The sequence below is a fragment of the Neomonachus schauinslandi genome, chromosome 12 (genome assembly GCF_002201575.2).
Source record: "Neomonachus schauinslandi chromosome 12, ASM220157v2, whole genome shotgun sequence".
Classification (NCBI taxonomy): Eukaryota; Metazoa; Chordata; class Mammalia; order Carnivora; family Phocidae; genus Neomonachus; species Neomonachus schauinslandi.
In genome coordinates this window covers 105525708-105545308 of record NC_058414.1, presented here as the reverse complement: position 1 = coordinate 105545308, position 19601 = coordinate 105525708, and the positions used below count along the sequence as shown (strand labels likewise).

Below are 19601 nucleotides of genomic sequence, written 5' to 3'. Positions count from 1 at the left end.
CACAGGGACACATGCAGCCACCAGCCACGCAGTGCCTCAGGGGAATACGGAGCTGCACCAGGTGCAAAGGTTCCACGGGGACACATGCAGCCACCAGCCATGCAGTGCCTCAGAGGAATACAGAGCTGCACCAGGTGCAAAGGTTCCATGGGGACACATGCAGCCACCAGCCACGCAGTGCATCAGAGGAATATGGAGCTGCACCAGGTGTAAAGGTTCCACGGGGACACATGCAGCCACCAGCCCCGCAGTGCCTCAGAGGAATATGGGGCTGCACCAGGTGCAAAGGTTCCACAGTGGAAACACGCACCTGCTCGCATCTTGCATTCTGCTCTGTCCAGGAGCTGCCGGCCCAGCAGGTTATGGTGGGCAGCCATCTGCCTGAGCTCCTCCCTCTTAGCTCTGCGGTCTCTGTCCTTGTCCCTGTCTTTTTCTTTACTGTGAGACTTCTCTGTGTCCTGTTCTCGGTATTTCTCTTTATGCCTTTCTCTGTCCCGGTCTCTGGAGGCCTTTTTCCTTTCCCTTTGCTTTTCTCTTTCTCTGTCCCCATGAGGGTTCTCCCTGGAGGTGTGGCCATCTCTCTCGCCAGGCCTCTCTCTGTACTTGGTGTCTCGGTCTGGGTCCCTGTGCTTGGGCTCTTTGTATTCAGGGAGGTCCATTTCTGACTCCTTATGCAGCTTCTTTTCTCTGTGTTTCTTATCTTCCTTGGGACTACCTGATTGTGCAGCCTAAACCAAGAGAAAAAAAGCAGAATTTGGAATCTGAGTCATACACAATGAGGGGTCTTAACACTAGCTTCAACTGCTTTCCATCCCAGCAAGATGGGCCTGGAAGCAGAGTCTCTGAATGCGAAATCAGACTGAGCATTTCTATGACTGGCAATGGGCACCCATTTATTAGAGACTTTCTCGTCTGCTGGCAAGTCAAATCTGAAATACTACATGGAATAGAAAGAAAAAGAAAGGGATATTGAAGCTGTATCTTAAAGTCTCTGAGACACCAACAGCCTGGGTCCAACTCAAAGAACAAGGACTGACCGGCCCCTCTCCCCTATAAAATTCTCAGGAGGTCTTGATCTCAACACCTGTTAACTCCAGTTACTTTACCAGCAAAAATGGGTTTATTCGGGAATGGCAGAGAATTGCAATCTGGGACAATTAAGCTATGGCAAAACCATAGGTGATTCTGCGGAACAAAGGAGAGGAGGCTCTTTTACAGAGGAGAGGGGGCATTGGGAGGGGCTGCATTAAGCTAAAAGTCCACTGGTGTAAACTTGGAGCTGGGAAGTGTAGTGGCTTCTCGTTGGCTGAGCTGTTGCCAGGGCAGGAGGAAACCTTCCTTTCTCCCGATGGGACAGTAAACGAGTATCCACAGGGAGATGCATCTCTCCCTGTTGGGTCTGCAGCGGACAGTGGACTGGTAGAGCCTGGGCGCCACCCCTTCTGGCCTCCCGACTCCAATCCAAAGGACGATTTTCCTTTTGCTCATTTTCTCAGCCCAAAGTTCCCTCCACATACACCACACACACAGACACATGCACACACATACATGCACACAGACACACATCAACACACACATGCAAACTTACCACACAGATAAACCACACACATGTGCACCCACCACACACACACACTCAATGCACACCACACACATACACGCACACACCAACACATATGGCCCAAGCCCTGACCCGTAACAGAAACCTGATGGAGCTGCTGGGATGCTGGGCTGAGCAGGGCAACCCTGTCCAACCACAGTTCCAGACCTATTAACCATACGGCTTTATCTCTGAGTCAAAAACACTTCTGAAATGAGCCACACACAAGCAAAGCTGAGAAGCAGGTAAAACTGTCCAAGAAACCATCCAAGCTCCAAAAGGACTCCAACTCAAATCTTTAAGATACAGTACCAAAAGATGTTTTCTGAGGTCATCTGCTTTCCAAGTATCATCTTTTGTTCTTCTCTAAAAAGAAAAGTATAAAGTTAGAATTTTTAAAGTTTAAAAAACTAATTTTGTACACTCTAGTGAGCTGCTTTTTCATTAGGCCATTTAAGTCAATGGCAATTAGTCCTTGACATGCAAGGAATTACTACCTACTAGAAAAAAAGGTAATAGTAATGCAAATTTTAAAAAACTATTCCCTAGTCTAAGATTACCTATAAACAATTATAGAATGTGTTCCTCTGGCTACTTCATAAGTGTAGGTAAAACACACTCCCCACTCTCCACCTTCCACGTCACCCAATGCCTGTCAGTGCCCAGTCCCACTGCCCAACAGTGTTTCTGGCTGCCAACGGAGCAGATGCCCCTGGAGTGTCCCCACCTGGCAGGCTGCGCCCCGCCCCCCTCGCCCCCAGGTACTGAGCAACATGACTCCTCCATAAGCGCATACACAATTCACCTGCCACATACAAGACAGATTTAGATAATGAAGAAACTCACTAAGCAAATCAACCAAGGATGTTTCCTATAGGCAACATGGTAGATTTATCCAGATTATTTCACTTTCCCTTTGAGAAACAAAGGGTACAAAAAAAGTAAGATTTTTGTAAGTTTCAGATTTAAAGCAAATGTAGTACAAATGAAAAACAAAAACTTATTCATGGATAAGCCACCAAAAATCTTCCTGGTAATGTGAAAGTTAAGGAAACAGAGGGGCACCTGGGTGGCTCAGTCGTTAAGTGTCTACCTTCAGCTCGGGTCGGGGTCCCAGGGTCCTGGGATCGAGCCCCGCATAGGGCTCCCTGCTCAGTGGGAAGCCTGCTTCTCCCTCTCCCACTCCCCCTGCTTGTGTTCCTTCTCTCGCTGTGTCTCTGTCAAATAAATAAATAAAATCTTTAAAAAAAAAAAAGTTAAGGAAACAGAAAAACAGTTCACAATAGTTCATAAATACTAACTAGAAATAAATAAAAAGCAATCAATTATAAGAATCTAGCCAATATATACTATAACCACAAAATGTACTGTGACCTACTATAATGAGAAAACGTATTTTTTGATAAATTGGTTGATTTAACAAAATGGGTCCTCAGCAAGATATGGTGTAAGATGATCAGTAGCAATTAGCATAGTTATAACTTATAGTTTCTGAACATTAAAATTTTTTGTCTCAAGTTCACTGCTCTGTGTAGAGGTTTAACATAGGACCTTTTCCAAACAAATGGTCCAAACTCAACAGAGAGCTCATGTGGACAAGAGCTAGAGACCTCTACAGAGTGGAAGGGCACCAGCCAGGGCCCATGGACTGGACCTCCTCCTGGATGTAATTACATGACTTATGCTGACAGGTAAAAACCCTGCAGGCAACAGCTCTCTGGTAGACCACAAGATCTTCCTTCTGCCCTTTTCACCAACCCAGCTTTGGGCCCTTGAAAATCAGGCAAACGGCCTTGCTCACCCCCTAAATATTTTTCTTTCTTTTTTTCTCTTTTAAATGTATTAGGTCATTTAAAAAATTAATGGTTTATGTTATAAAATAACACACAGTTCCCTCATGCCCTATCCCAGCCCCCACATGTCACACACATTTTTAGGAACTCTGTGGACAGAGTGCTTCACACCAGGAGGCTTTTGTCTTTTTTACTCTCCACTCAGCCAAGGTCTCTTAAAGACCAAATTCACCAGCATCTCAGCCCCTGCCCTGTGGAACAGAGACACCAGTTAAACTCTGGTACAGAGTACAGAATAGAAAGGCCGCGCTTTCCCCTACAAGGAGAATAAACCCCACCCTGAAAACAAAACAAAAGAGGGGATCTGCCTACACAGCAAACCCTTCAAGCTACAGGATTACTCAGTCCACACACAGGCAAACCTGAGAGTTCAACTCCATGGAGGTCAATATCCACACCAGGTGACCCCGGGCTGCGTGTCCACTGCATGTAAAATGAGCAACTCCAGAAAGAGCCCCAGCGTAGCCGACCAGCATCTCGCATGAGCCACCTGGTGAGCCGGCTCAATGATGCCCATTCACCACGAGGCTCTCTGGAGCGCTGTGCGGGGAGAGTCTTAGCCAGCCTTCATGGTGCTGGCCATCTGCCCCCAGAGAACAGCAGGACTTCAAAGGAATTCTCTGCGCTTCTCTTCCAGCTCATGCTGACACCCCAGGAGGAGCTGTGGGAGCACGGACACCTCACCCACCATCCCTTCGGGAGGCGGAAGCTACAGAATAGCTCCCCTGGGCCAGTGTCCCTTTCCCTCATTACACTATGTACTGTTTATTCTTTTTTTTTTTTTTTTAAGATTTTATTTATTTATTTGAGACAGAGAGAATGAGAGAGAGAGAGCACATGAGAGGGGGGAGGGTCAGAGGCAGAAGCAGGCTCCCCGCCGAGCAGGGAGCCCGATGCGGGACTTGATCCAGGGACTCCAGGATCATGACCTGAGCCGAAGGCAGTCGCTTAACCAACTGAGCCACCCAGGCGCCCCTGTACTGTTTATTCTTGAGCCAGACTCAGAGGCAGGAAAGCCAGACTCATTCTTGGGGTCATGCTCCGGGCCTGTTATCCCCAGTCATCCCTGTAGCCCCACTTCCCTAGTCCCAAAAAGCAGTTTCCCCAAAGCACATAGATCCCAGAACATCATGCCTGCCTCCAAACACCACCCAACCCAGGAGCTTCCAGGGTGTCCTGGATTGGCAGCACTGAGCAGCCACCCGACGCCTTCAACACCCAGCACCATCTCGGCTGAGCACTCACTCGCTTGCCGAGCTGAACCCATTAGCTGCGTGTTAATAAAGGGCTAAAAGTGCTAAGTTGTTTTGTTCTCCACAAATTGTTTGACAACAGCTGCCACAGCTCCTGACACCTGGGGGCTATGCACCCTTGCCCTCAGCATCCTGGTTGCCAGTCGCTGTGGCTGGCTGCATGCCAAGAGTGGCCTGGTGGACAGGGCACCGACATTCCAGTCTCACATCAGATGCAACCCATCATCAAGTCCTACTACTTCTTGTAACACGTTTCCTAAAATGAAAGAAATCCATTCTTCCTGTCCAGTCCCACTGCCCCAAACCCAACCCAGACTTTCATGCCATGGCAGTCACATGGTCTGTGTCCACAGCACCACTGGTCCAACCCAGGGGATCTAGTTCAGAGCATGCAGGGGTGGTGTCCCTCATGGCAAGAATGCCCAGAATTACAGGCTGGAAGGAGCAGGGACACTGGAGGCCACAGAAGGTGGCCTCCCAAGCCCACAGAACAACAGACTAACTAGTGCATTTGCCAAAAGACGCAAAGAGGGGAGGCTGGCTCACACACAGCTTTAGGATTGAGACATAATTTACCTTTGGCTGTCTTTTTCAGAATTACCCCTTAATGCTAGAAAATGTTTTATATTATAAATTCAATCACTTGGAAACAAATTATTGGCTGCTCAAGTAATCAAGTAAACTGGATTACTGATTGTTCCACAGCTATCCCTCTAATCCCTGCTTGTTAGCACACCAACAGGCACACTGCCTGGCTGAGAATGTGCAGGTCATTTCTAACGTTCCAGACGACAGACTCTACGTTGTGGACGCGTGCATCTGCAAACAAGAGCCCTAATGTGCAAATGCTGCACCAGGCACAGGACACCTAAGCTCAGATGGCACTGAGTCTGACTCGCAAGGGGGAGGCTGACTGCAGACTGAGTCCTTTCTGGAGCTGGCTGCATATTAGCAGTGTGGGGAGAGGGTCCAAGGCAAACTGCCAACAGCCGGGGATAGCCGAGCTCCACTCCCATCTGCGCAGGGGTGGCTGGGCACATTAAACGGAGCAGCTGGGGGAGAGAAATCACACGGGGGTGGTCAGCATAAATGCAGCCAGGCCAGACACATGAGTGTCTGCAGGCTGGCAGCTATGGAAGTCTGTCTACCTTCCCATAGACACCTAGAGGCAGAGGCCTCATCCTTCCTGGGGATTCCAGTTGCAGGATGGCTTTCAGGTCCTAGAGAGAAACACTCCTGGGTTGTAGAGACACACAGACATCTCAGAGGGACAGAGGAAGGATGCAAAACTGTAAATGCACTAGAAAGGGAGGGGCAGGCCTATCCAGGTGCTGGCCAAACACACTGCCATTCTGGCAGCCCTGGGCTTTGCCAGACAGGAACTCAAAGGGGGCTGGCTCATCACAGGGACATAGTCTTAGGCTATCAGAAGCCCCTAAATGTTAGTCAGTTTTCTTCATGCAGGAGAACCTTGTAAGTGGGTTAGAGAGGACCAACTCTCCAAGAGCCCAGGGTATTTGCCCTAGAACATGCAGCCTTTCTTTTTTTTTTTTTTTTTAAGATTTTATTTATTTATTTGAGAGAGAGAGAATGAGAGACAGAGAGCACAAGAGGGCAGAGGGAGAAGCAGACCCCCCGCTGAGCAGGGAGCCCGATGTGGGACTCGATCCCGGGGCTCCAGGATCATGACCTGAGCCGAAGGCAATCGCTTAACCAACTGAGCCACCCAGGTGCCAGAACATGCAGCCTTTCTAAAAACAAAATGAAGTAGCACTGCACTGACCTAAACAGTTAACAGCAGTTAACAGTGAATGGCTGTAACACAACGATTCAAATTTCATATCAACATTTAAAAAGACGAGAACTTTATTTTATTCTAAGGATAAACTCAATACATACAGATATATATATTTATCTATATATATGTGTGTTTATACCTTTTAAGCTATGATTAATAAATTTCATGATAATAAACTCACACATTACCAATTGTTTGGTATGTAACAGAAAAAATTAGAAATTTCTAAAATTATCATTGAGCATAGAAATTAATCAAAGTCAAACACTGGAAGCAAGGTAAACTAAAATGTTTTTAAAGAACTAGCACTGGGGGCGCCTGGGTGGCTCAGTCAGTTGAGCATCTGCCTTGGGCTCGGGTCGTGGTCCCAGGGTCCTGGGATCGAGCCCCACATCGGGCTCCCTGCTCGGCAGGAAGCCTGCTTCTCCCTCTCCCACTCCCCCTGCTTGTGTTCCCTCTCTCGCTGTGTCTCTCTCTGTCAAATAAATAAATAAAATCTTAAAAAAAAAAAAAGAACACTGAAAACTCACTACCTTTATCAAGCAGGTGTAAAGTCAGCAAACACACTATTAAGTTTTATTTTCTATAAATAGCTACAAAATACTGAACCTTTTTATGATCTTAGTAGAAATAAAGAACACAAAACTGGTTATATTAGTGATAGAAGTGATGTCAGCAAATAAATATACTGACAGAAACCTAAGGAAAAGCTTGGTACATGATAAAGTTACAATAAACAACACCAAAAAGTCCAGCACAATTTTATTCCAATCACTGCATAGAGGTTTTACTCTTCCCTTGACTTTATGGAACAAAATACACTAATTCTGTAGTACTATAATAACTGCATAACAAGGTTCTAATGACCAGATTAACCTCCTAAAAAGTTAATGACCAACTTGCAAATGAGAACCTAATATGGGGATTCATTAACTGCCAGGAAATAGCTGCTTTTGCTACTTTGAAATGTTTATTTTATAAATATGTATCAGAAAACAACCCCCAAAATAATTCAAAGTAATGCAAAATGTAACCAACTAGGTGAACTATGTCAGCCAGAATCACAAAAAGACACAGGGGAGAACTTATCTGGGTGAGATCTAATAAAGAAATACGTGTCTGATAATTAAATGGTCTTGGGAGTGAAGAGCCTGAGGAATCTCTGTGCCTGCTCTGGAATCCTATCTCAGTGGTTAAGAACAAGGGCTTTACAAACATTTCAGGGAGAAGACTGAGCGGGAACCAGCAGAGCAAACCCCTACTATTCAAAAAACTTACTTTAATAAACCTGGTGCTTCATTCATAAATATGAAAAGTCAATCAGACAGTTGAGAAAACACCGACATAAGAAAGAGAAGAATCAAGAAAAACAAATGGAGAAAATGACCCTAAAAGAAAATGACCCAAGGAAATAAAGAAAAATCTTTATTTAGGGGCGCCTTGGAGGCTCAGTCAGTTGAGCATCTGCCTTGGGCTCGGGTCATGATCCCACCTGGGATCAAGCCCCATGTCCAGCTCCCTGCTCAGCGGGAAGCCTGCTTCTCCCTCTCCCACTCCCCCTGCTTGTGTTCCCTCTCTTGCTGTCTCTCTCTCTGTCAAAAAATAAATAAAATCTTTAAAAAAAAAAGAAAAATCTTTATTTAAAAAAAGAATACTAAGTCAAAGGGATACATGCATCCCAATGTTTATAGCAGCATTATCTATACTAGTCAAATTATGGAAACAGTCCAAGTGTCCACTGATTGATGAATGGATAAAGAAGATGCATATATACACAATGGGATATTACTCAGCCATAAAAAAGAATAAAATCTCGCCATATCCAAGGACATGGATGGAACTAGAATGTATTATGCTAAGTGAAGTAAGTCAGTCAGAGAAAAACAAATACTGTATGATTTCACTCATATGTGGAATTTAATAAATGAAACAAATGAACATAAGGGAAAAAAGAGAGAGAGAGAAATCAAGAAACATTCTTAATTATGGAGAACAAACTCATGGTTACCAGGGGGGGGGGGGGGGGGGATGGGTTAAATTTGTGATGGGGATTACGGAGTGCACTTGTCCTGATGAGTGCTGCATGATGTAGGAAATTGTTGAATCACTATACTGTACACCTGAAATTGATATAACACTGGATGTTAACTATACTGGAATAAATTTTTAATTTTTTTAATTTTTAAAAATTAAAAAAAAAAAGCTTCCTGCTCTAACCCCAAGGGGAGACAGTGCTTTAAGAGCTACCTCCCTCTTTGGGGTGCCTGGGTGGTGCAGTCAGTGAAGTGTCTGACTCATGGTTTCAGCTCAGGTTGTGATCTTAGGTCGTGGGATCGAGCCCCGTGTGGCACTCTGTGCTCAGCGAGGAGTCTGCCTGAGATTCTCTCTTGGTCTCGCTCCACCCCTACCCGCCCCACCCCACTCTCAAATAAATAAATCAATCTTTAAAAAAATGGGGTGCCTGGGTGGCTCAGTCAGTTAAGCATCTGCCTTCAGTTCAGGTCATGATCCCAGGGTCCTGGAATTGAGCCCCACATCGGGCTCCCTGCTCCGTGGGGAGTCTGCTTCTCACTCTGCCTCTGCTGCTGCTCCCCTTGCTTGTGCTCTCTCTCTAATAAATAAATAAAACCTAAAAAAAAAGTTATCTCCCTCCTTATTCGTAACAAGTAATAAAAGTTCTTTGCTTAAAAATTAATTAAATTAGAACTAACAATTAAGTAGATAAAGCTAACAATAAAGCTGGAGAAATCAGAATATAGAAAGTCAAGGAGATGGAAAATATGAGCCATGAATTCAACATGTGACAGGAGACTGAATCAGAGTTCCAGAAAGAATGGGGAAAGCAGAAAGAAGGAAATATAGCATAGAAAAAATGTCCTAGAAGTAAAGGTAGACTTGAGGTTTCATTTTGAAACGCATAATCAAATGTCAAAAATAATGAAAAAAAAGAACCACAATAGACATATTGCCATATATGTCCAGAACACCAAGGACAAAGATCCTAAATCTTTTGGAAAGAAAGAAAATGTTATTTACAAAAATATCTCATCAACCAAACTGGTTGCTAGAAGATGAAAGCAGAATGCCTTCAAAGTCCTGGAGAAATTACGGGGCGCCTGGGTGGCTCAGTCAGTTAAGTGTCTGACTTCGGCTCAGGTCATCCAGGGTCCTGGGATTGAGCCCCACATCGGGCTCCACACTCAGTGGGGAGTCTGCTTCTCGCTCTCCCTCTCCTTCTGCCCCTACCCCACTCTGTGCTCCCTCTCTCTCTCTTTCTCTCAAATAAATAAATCTTCAAAGTGCTGGAGAAATTAATTCTGATCCTAGAATTCTGCACTAAGCCAAAGTCTCAAGTGTATCCGCATAATAAAAACATTCTTAAGAGCACTGCTTCCTTCCTACATAACCTTATCTAAAAAGGTACTTGAGGATTTACTCCAGGGAAAAACGGGGGGGGGGGGGGATTCCAAGAATACTGATGACACTGGATCCAAAAAACAGTAGATCTAACCCAGAAGCACAAAGAAAAGAAATTCCCAGATGATTGCTCTGAGAAGGTCTAGAAAAAAAATCAGTCCTGATTAGAACATCAAGTCAGCGAACTCTGGAAAGGATCTTGTAAAGCAGATTTTATTGAACAGATAATATGACTGATTAATAAGCTGAAATATGTTAAGTGATAAGGTTAAGAAAAAAGGCATTTGTTTTGCCAAGGAGAAAGGAAGTACAAACTAGCCCTCGGTCGAGGGTCCGCCGCTCTAGGACTAAGCCCCCTCCTCGCCGCGGCCCGGCTGACCGCGACGCGCACCCTGCCGCACGCCTCCCGGGACCAGTTCCCACACCGCCCAGCACGCGACACGACCACGGCGGGAAGGAGGCCGGGATGCCGGCAACCGTGCACTCCGGGCCCACGGGCGACCCCCGGACCGCCCCACGCGCCGCCCGCTCGCACTCACCTTCCCGGGCTCCATCGCAACTCGCAGGCCCGGACCGCCGGGCCAGCGTCCCCGGCTCCTAGCAACTGGCAGGTGCGAGCAACTGAGCGCCGAACGACCGCTGTCCCAGAATGCCCCGCGGCCGTCCCCAGCGCGCCTGCGCATCCCTGGCTCCTAGCAACCGACAGGCAGAAGCAACAGAAGGCCGAGCCATTACTGGCCCGGGTAACCAATCCCCCAATACACACAACGCACCACCGTCACCCCCACTCGGTGGGGCGGAAAGGGACGCAGCGCGGTCCGGGTCTCCAGCCCGGTCAGCGTTCGGCTGGGTGGGGGCGCGGGCCTCGGTGCGGGAACTAAGCTGGGCTGACCCTCCGGCCTGGCTGGGAGGACCGGAGCTGAGCAGCGTCACTGGACATCTGGAGCTACGACGAGGAAATTGAGGCAGGCTGCTGAGCCGACTGCTACTTAAGCGGCTAAACTCCAATTCCTGGGTGCCTGGGTACCACCAGGTACTTGGAGGGCGTTATACTCAGGTCCTGAAGCAGCATCGGGAAGCAATCTTAACGTCCCACCTCTTCAAAGCAAGAAAATTAAGCACCCCAAAACTCGACTTAGCAAATTATACAGTAGATTAGGAGAAGAGCTTTTCATCTGTGTATGGATTTGCACCTTAGAATTCATTTTCCCATATATGTCACTGGATAATACACACCCTGTAAGATACTGGGAATCAAAGTATTTGAAAATGTAATTGTTGAAAGCATGATTTTTTATATGAGACAAGAGACAAGAGTACTGAAACATTAAGACAGATACTCTGCATCTCAGATTTATTTTATCAGAATTATTTTATTTGAAGCTTAATATAAAAGTCCATCTTAAATATGCAAGACTGAAGAGGGGTGGTCCTATTCCGGTAATGCACGTTATAACTGATGTTTGGCTATGTTTCCACACGCTCTTTTGCATTTGTTTAGTATGCAAATTTACTAAGAAAAGATTCCCCTTAATATTTCATGCACACAAAAAAGAGCAGACTCTCAAATCATGCGTTAAGGAGTACATCCGTGAGCATGTTATTAATAGTCTGCGCTTTTGATAGCATGTTTTCCTGGAGATATAAAATTTATTTTGCAGATGTTGTGTTTTTTAATCACATACTATTATGAACCAGTTTACAGTTTTATGGATCTGTCTACTTTGTTCCAGATAAAGGCCATTTACCTAGCTTCTTGCCTTAGAGAAATTAATAGCAGATCCAAAAAGCCTTTTATATTTAATTGTACTCTGGTCCTGGGCATATCACTACTTTCTTTTTCATTCTCATTCTTTAACCCTTTAGGAAGAACATAACAGAAAAGGAAGGTAGGAAAGGCAGTTTCAGTGGGAGCTGTGATATACTGAGGAATTGCTGCAAGTGAGGCACCAAACTCAAACTTTCCATTGGGCCATTCACTTAATTCTTGTGGCATCCCTGTGAGGTAGACCTGTTCCTGTTTTTCAGATGAGGAGACTGAAGGCCAGAAAGGTTAATTCACTTGCCTAAACTCACAAAGCCAGGCTGATGGATGGTCTGATGCCAGAGTCCATGCTTTTAAGCACTGTGTCACTCTTTGTCAACCAAGAAAACATCTGATTCTGGAAAAGCTTCGAACTCTGTTGAATATGAGGATAAAGTCATGCATACCGCATGACCGACCTGGATCTCAAGTGCAACCAGACTCCTTTCAAGATAATCGGGTGTTAACTCTGCTTCTTATTTCCACTGCCACCCTTCATCAGCAAACAGCATGACTTCGAGCTCCCCAGATGCACCATATTCACAGGCTTGGTGAATGCTGTCTCCTCTTGCTCACTATTTCCAGCACAACTGCTGAATAAATGGCTAAAACAGCCTTTCTCTCCTCAGACCTCCCAAAACAACCATTTTCTAAATAACTCCTTTGATGAGCAGTTCCATTTTATCTTACAATATTTCTTTTATTGTGTTCATTCATTTAGTAGATGCCTTCCTAAGTTCATTTGATGACCTGGGAAGTGACAGAGGGCTAGAGATAGAAAGCTACATGAACACTCTCTGTACCTCTAGTAGCTCATGATTGCTAGGACAGAGAAATAGGCAAACAGCTGCTAAATAACAGGAACCTATGAGAGCAGTAAGTGAGGAGGTGACAGACGGCTCTCTGGAAGAAAGACTGAGGTTGGGAAGGACACATAATTTCCCAGACAGAGAGGCTGGGAAAGAACATCTTGGGTCCAAGCCCAGAGAGAAGGCGGCTCTGGAGGGTTCCAGGAAATATGATTGTCCCTGGAACTGTGCTGTAGAAGAAAGCATATAGAAATATAATCCAAGGGGCGCCTGGGTGGCTCAGTTGGTTAAGCGACTGCCTTCAGCTCAGGTCATGATCCTGGAGTCCCGGGATCGAGTCCCACATCGGGCTCCCTGCTCAGCAGGGAGTCTGCTTCTCCCTCTGACCCTCCCCCTCTCATGCTCTCTCTCTCTCTCATTCTCTCTCTCAAATAAATAAATAAAAAAAATCTTAAAAAAAATATATAATCCAAGCCACATAGATCATTATAAATTATGTAGTAGCCACACTTTAAAAAGTACAAAGAAACAGATGAAATCAAATTTAATAATGTATTTAGTGGGGCGCCTGGGTGGCTCGGTCGTTGGGTGTCTGCCTTAGGCTTGGGTCATGATCCCAGGGTCCTGGGATGGAGCCCCACATCAGGCTCCCTGCTTGGCGGGAGGCCTGCTTCTCCCTCTCCCACTCCCCCTGCTTGTGTTCCCTCTCTCGCTGTGTCTCTCTCTGTCAAATAAATAAATAAGGTCTTTAAAAAAATAATGATGTATTTAGCCACATACATAATGTTATCATTTTATCATATAATGTATATTTAAAATGTTGAGTTATTTTACTTTTCTTACACTGTCTTCAAAATCCAGTGTGTGTTTTATATTTACAGCACACCTCAGTTCAGACTGGCCACATTTCATGTGCTCAAAGCCCCATGGGCAAGTGGCCTCTGTGTGGAGCAGAGCAGGTGTCCAGCACAGAGTATGTGAGTGGGAGTAGCAGGGGGCATATGGAGTGGCATGAGATGGTCAGAGAGGAGGCTGGAAAGGGGGGCACGGCCAGTCGGTGAAGGACCTTGAAATGGCATGATGTGAAGATTTAAAGCATTGTGGGCAATGCTAAGTCATTAAAATGGGAAGAGAATGCTGTGTTTGCAGACTGAAGGACAGGTAGGTTGGAGACAAGTGGGAGCCAACAGTGGGGGCTTCGTGGGGCTTCGCAGCCATTGTGCAGCCTGCTCCTCTGCCCCTTCCCCAAGCTAGCTTTGTTCCAGACCCCCAGAGACAGCTGCGGCCGTCTGCACAGACCCTCCCCTACTCACCTTTGGTCCCACTGGTTTGTTAAAGTTCTCCTATGTCCTCTTTTCTAGAATTTAAACATGTCTGTCCATCTCCCTCACTGGACTGTAAACCAGCTTATAATTCCAGGTTATGATAAAAACAGAACCTTTTTTCACAGTAATAAGCAAATTTGTCACAAAAGTCAAGAACTTTCCTTTCCCAGCCTCTTTGGTTTTCGAGGTCAGGTAAATTTGGTGTCCCTCTAACGCCTGTGTACATGGATATGATAGAAAACCTACCTGTGGGTTTAACGAACTAACATGCTAGTGAGAAGTCTGATCAGCCTCTCACTGGCTGTGTGAACATAGGAAGTTTGTTTTACTACCTTGTGCTTCAGTTAGCTCTTCAGTAAAATGGGAATTACAAGGTACCTGTTTCTGTAGAGCAGTCATGAGGATTACATGAGTGATTATGTGAAGTACCCAGAACAGCGCCTATTGCAAACTAAGCACACAGTAAGGTATTACCAAGTTTATTACTGTTATTATAGATTAGCACCTAAGTTATAAACATCTAGGACAGATGAAAATAGGTGGGATACCAAAATTAGAGCCTGCCTTTATCAATTTATAAATTATCTGCTACTGTATGAAACCAAAATTGGAGGACTTCCATCAGTGAAGAGATTGCGGTAGGCAGAACTCTGGCCCTAATAGTCCTGCCCCTTGCATCCACTCTCTTGTTGAACACTCTCTCCTTGAGTGTGAGCAAAATCTGTGAATGTGATGGGATCTACTCCCGTGGTCAGGTTACTGAGGAGTTGACTAAAGTGGTCAAAAGGGAGATAATCCTGGTTGGGCCTGACTTTCCAAAGAAGGTGATACATCTGAGAGACACTCCTGTCCTGGAAGAAGATGAAGCAAACTGCCATGCCAAGGAGGGGCACATGGAAGGAACAGAGGGTGACCCCTGGCTGTCGGCCAGCAGAAATTAGGGACTTAAGCCCTACAGCTGCAGTGAACTGAATTCTGCCAACACCCTGAATGAACTTGGGAGGGGATCTCAGATGAAGGTCTCCAAAGGAGACCACAGCTCAGGCAACAAGCCAACAGTTGGTTTCACCTAATGAGACCTGAGCAGAGGACTTAATGAAGCCATGCACGTATCATCTTCAATAACGATAAAAACTGGAATGGGGCTTGTGACTTGATAGATGGCTTCAGTTGGGTGCTCTAACATGTACCACCTCATTCAGACTCCCCTCCCCAAGAACATCAGGGCCCCCCCCTCACATGCATAGAGCTGCCTCTGGGGCTCCTGAGGGCTGAGCTGTATTCAGCAGATAAGTGTAGTCATGGAGATAAGCATAAGGTATAGATAGGATTAACTCGAGGAAGGAGATATCACAAAAGGCTTCACAGAAGTGGAGATATACAAATTGTTTTGAAAAATGAATAGAAGGGGCGCCTGGGTGGCTCCGTCGTTAGGCGTCTGCCTTCGGCTCAGGTCGTGATCCCGGGGTCCTGGGATCGAGCCCCGCATTGGGCTCCCTGCTCGGCGGGAAGCCTGCTTCTCCCTCTCCCACTCCCCCTGTTTGTGTTCCCTCTCTCGCTGTGTCTCTCTCTGTCAAATAAATAAATAAAATCTTTAAAAAAAAAAAAGAAAGAAAGAAAGATGAATAGGAGTTTTGCATAAGGATAGAGGGAGAAGGGTAGTCCAGACACAGAGAACAGCAGGTGCAAAGGCACAGACAGGTAACAGCAGGGTTTGGGAGGAATGAGCAGCAGAGCAGACCCTAGATCAGGAGGTGAGGCGAGAGGTAGGATCAAATGTAGACAAGCTCTGTGTGTCATGCAGAGGAGCTGTAACTTCACATTAGAAGCAAAGGATATATAAGCAGGGAAGAGATCCAATCAAATCTGCATTTTGAATTGGCCATTTGATAGAAATATGGACTTTTAAAAATGACTTTTGGATTAATTTCGAACTTAGAGAAAATATGCAAGTACAAAGCACCCCGTCTCCATTGCCCAGATTCCCACCATGAACCTCCCAGCATATCTGCTCCACTTGTCTGTCATCCAGCATTCATCTGTCTACACGTACACTTACCCATTATTGTTAGACTTGTTTTGAGTCATTTGACAAAGAACTTCAGATAGGATTACTCATCACTCCAAAATACTCCAGTGTTTGTCTTCCCAAAACAAGGACAGACTCTGCTCCACAGCCTCCCAGTCAGGAAGTCAACATGGTTACAGGTCTGCTGTCTGATCCACAGACCCCCTTGTTCCACCGACTGTCCCAAACACTTCTTTTCCTTCACATCCCAGATCCCACGAGGAACACACGTCACATGTAGCTGTGTCTCTTCGGTCTCTTGTGATCTGCAATATTTAGTTCCTCAGTAAGAACAGAGGGGACCCTACCCTACAGCAGCCTTCCTGGGGCATTTTGCCAGAGAGCTTGAGAAAGCCTGACTCGAGTATGGCCTAGGGACTCAGGGGGCTGCTGTACTCCTCTTTCCCTTTGTAATTGATAAGTGTCTTGTAGAAAGTATTCCGGTATTATTCCTCATCAAACTTCCACCTACTGCCCTTAGCCTTCGTTGATAACTTGCTCTTGCACTACTGGGACTGCTAACTGGTGATTTTCCATTTCTGTGACTCCAGTGATTTATTTTCTGTGCATTCCTCACTCGCTCATTCATCTACATCAGAATGGACTCATGGGTTCCTATTTTACTCCCTGGCTTGTAATCTGCCAATGTCATCCTTGATTTTGCTGCTCAGATTGTCCCAGATTTAATCAGCAAGAGCCCTTCAAGTTGCCTACCATGTCCTTTGACAGCACATGATTCTTTGAGCATTTTCTTACCTCCTGGCACAACAAAATATTCCAGGCTCATCTTGTACTTTCACTGCTCCAGCCCTGAAGTCAACTATTTCTCCGGAGATCTGTGGTTCCTTTTATTGGAAAATGGTATCTAGACGCCAAGATCTGGGAGTTACTTGTACTTACTGGTACAGGGGTACCATTGTTTCCAGACACTCTCAGCAGAGAGAAATAGAAAATATATAAGATAACACACAAATACAGACAATAACTATTTTTGGGTCTCTGTACATATATGTCAAAACACATGAGTTCATACCTCCTCCAAGTCCAGTCCAACACATGAGGGTTTTTTCTGGACTCTCCCTTACCATGCTTGTAATATCTTCTCCAACAGCAAGAAACCTGGCTTTCATTATCCTCAGTGTATGTGTTTATTTGCTAATAGACTGGGCTGAGGAGTCTGTCTGCCACCTCAGGTAGGCCTGTCACTGCCTCCTCCATGGTGGGGGGAGGGAGGGATGGTCTCTGTGGAACCTTTAAAGGGCGGGATTAAAGGGCTCCCGGTCAAGTAAGAGATTTCTGTCATGATCTGAGCAAGCAAGAAAGGACCAAGCCTTTTCTGATTCTTTTGGTTGCATAGCACAGAAACCCACTCAGGGCTCAGGTAAAGAATATGGTTGTGTCACCAAAGGAGCATCTTAGAAAAGGTAGGAGTCTTGGTGAGTTTGGGCAGAAAGAGTCCTGGTTAGTAGGATGAAAGGAAGAGAGGCAAAGTGTGATCCCATGGTCTACAACGAAACCTATGTAGAACTGATAGGGAAGGAGCTAGAACAGGAAGAGGTAGAAGAGGTGGACAGGATAGTTGATAAGGCCCAGACTTAGGCGAGAGGAGAGGTAAAACAAAGCAGAAAAGGTTCAGCTGAAACAGAAGGCAGCTCTTTTCTCTGAAACTTGAAAGGTTGAGGGCAGAGTCTGAAACTTTATAGTTTACTAGATCACTCACAATGATGTTCTTCTTTCCTCTGAAAACAGTGCCTTTCATTGACTAAATGTCAGCACAGAAGGTAAGGAAGGAGGTAACATGAAGAGCTTGCAGGAGACTGAGGGGTTTAAAAATACTAGCAAAAACCTAAGAACCAAGCTGGGCCTGTTATTAGGCTCTGTACAGAATGAGATGTGTTCTGCCTTGCTGGTATAATTAAGTACAGGGAAGTGGCCAGAAGTTCTAGGGGTCACGAAGCCAGCTGAGACCGGGAGGCTGATTGGTGTGCAACATGGACACTTCTCTTCAGTGTACTTTACATTGCTAGGCTGCTCAGGTCAAACACTCTATTGCAGATGTGCAAGATTTTTTATGTGGCTGGTGTTCATTCAGATCTTTATAGAATGTGATTCTACGGCTCTTTAGAGGAAAAACCACAGGACAGAAAGGCTCATGCCCCTTCCTGTGTTAACAAGGTAATTGTCTTGAGTTTGTAACTTAGTCTTGAGTAAGACTTGGCATTAGAACATTTAGCTGTTGTGGAGGAAAAGGTTTGAGACTTGCCACTTTATATATTTACAACTTAATGTAATATGGTGAAGAGCAAGAAAGGGGGGGGGGGCGCCTGGGTGGCTCAGTCGTTGAGCGTCTGCCTTCGGCTCAGGTCATGATCCCAGGGTCCTGGGATCGAGCCCCGCATCGGGCTCCCTGCTCCGCGGGAAGCCTGCTTCTCCCCCTCCCACTCCCCCTGCTTGTGTTCCCTCTCTCGCTGTGTCTCTCTCTGTCAAAATAAATAAATAAAATCTTAAAAAAAAAAAAAGAGCAAGAAAAGGAAAACCTCTTCCCTTGCTTGAGGTTTAGTGTCCTTGCCCAAAGTTGAGTGTTCTAGACCCTAGAGCGATGTTTCTGAGAGATATTTCTGTGTCTCCATGGCCACACACACATATATGCATACGTAATTATATACAGACCTGAAGACAAGGGAAGAAGGGAGGGATTGTTTATTCATTCAGGTGCTAGCCTGGAGACATGACGGTAAACGTAATAAACACGGTTGTTGCCCTCACGGACCTTAAAGCCTAGTTGAACCATTAACGAGACGCTGGCAATGCCATCCATGCACGCCAGCGCTCCCCCCACCCAAAGAGCTCCTGCTAGCGTCAAGTCTCTGATCAGCTGTTTCGCTGATAGGGCTGTGATGGCAGTTTGGTCTGCAGCGGGCAGTCTTCTCCACCTTACCGGCTTTCACTCTGCGCAGCAAAGCAGTCTGTGGAGTGTCACCGTTTTGTCCCGAAGACACCAGGCTCTGTCCCTGCAGCCATCACAGTTACCAAGTTGTTATTCCAGGATCCCTGCAATACAGCAGGAAGAACTCGTGTGACACGAGGTGCTCACGCCAATCAGGAGCTTAAAAACGGAGTGTGCGCTAAGTTCCTGCCCTTCCTAAAGATGATCAGGCGCCCAGCAACACAGACTTGAGGAGTAAGAAGGGGAAAACTAGCTCTATCGTTATACATTGAATCAAAGTTTCCTTGGAAGCCGAACTGGGAATCACCCTGATCGAGTTTACTGGAAAACAAGGTAATCACGGGGCGCGATGTCTTCTCAGACACCGCAAGCAGGGTCCGAGCTCGGAAGCAGCGAGTCGGCCAGGACCAGCCCCCTCCACGAAGCGGCACGACGTTCCGCTTGCAAGCAGGCGCTGGGCTCGAGCGGAAGCGCTGCACGTTCCGTACGCGGGGCAGGCCGCCCCCGCTGTCTCTCACACCCCCGAACAGCTGAGCGGCCCCAAACAGAGAGCGCCCTGGCTCCGTGGCCTGACCCCCCACCAGAACGGCGACCCCTCCGCTTTAGAGCGCTGCTCCATCCGGCCACTCGGGAGTGCGCACGGTTCCTCAGAAAAGTTATCAAACAGGAATTGCCGGAAAGCGGGCAATTCTCACACCCACGCGGGAAGGCGCACTTCTCGTCCCCCCGC

At 46.2% G+C, this 19601-nt stretch overlaps 1 protein-coding gene across 4 annotated transcripts in view; it reads right to left on the bottom strand.

Moving 5' to 3' along the window:
• Window positions 1-10503, bottom strand: part of DYNC2I1 (dynein 2 intermediate chain 1) — a 57196-nt gene extending 46693 nt beyond the window's left edge. For all 4 annotated transcript variants that reach the window (XM_044919989.1, XM_021692870.1, XM_044919990.1 and 1 more), the window contains exons 1-3: window positions 10458-10503; window positions 1910-1963; window positions 311-728 (exon numbers count right to left, since the gene is read on the bottom strand). In XM_044919989.1, the coding sequence (XP_044775924.1) occupies window positions 311-728; window positions 1910-1963; window positions 10458-10472 (487 nt within the window). In that variant the 5' untranslated portion in view covers window positions 10473-10503. The remainder of the gene's footprint in view (window positions 1-310; window positions 729-1909; window positions 1964-10457) is intronic.
• Between the last annotated feature and the right edge of the window lie 9098 nt (window positions 10504-19601).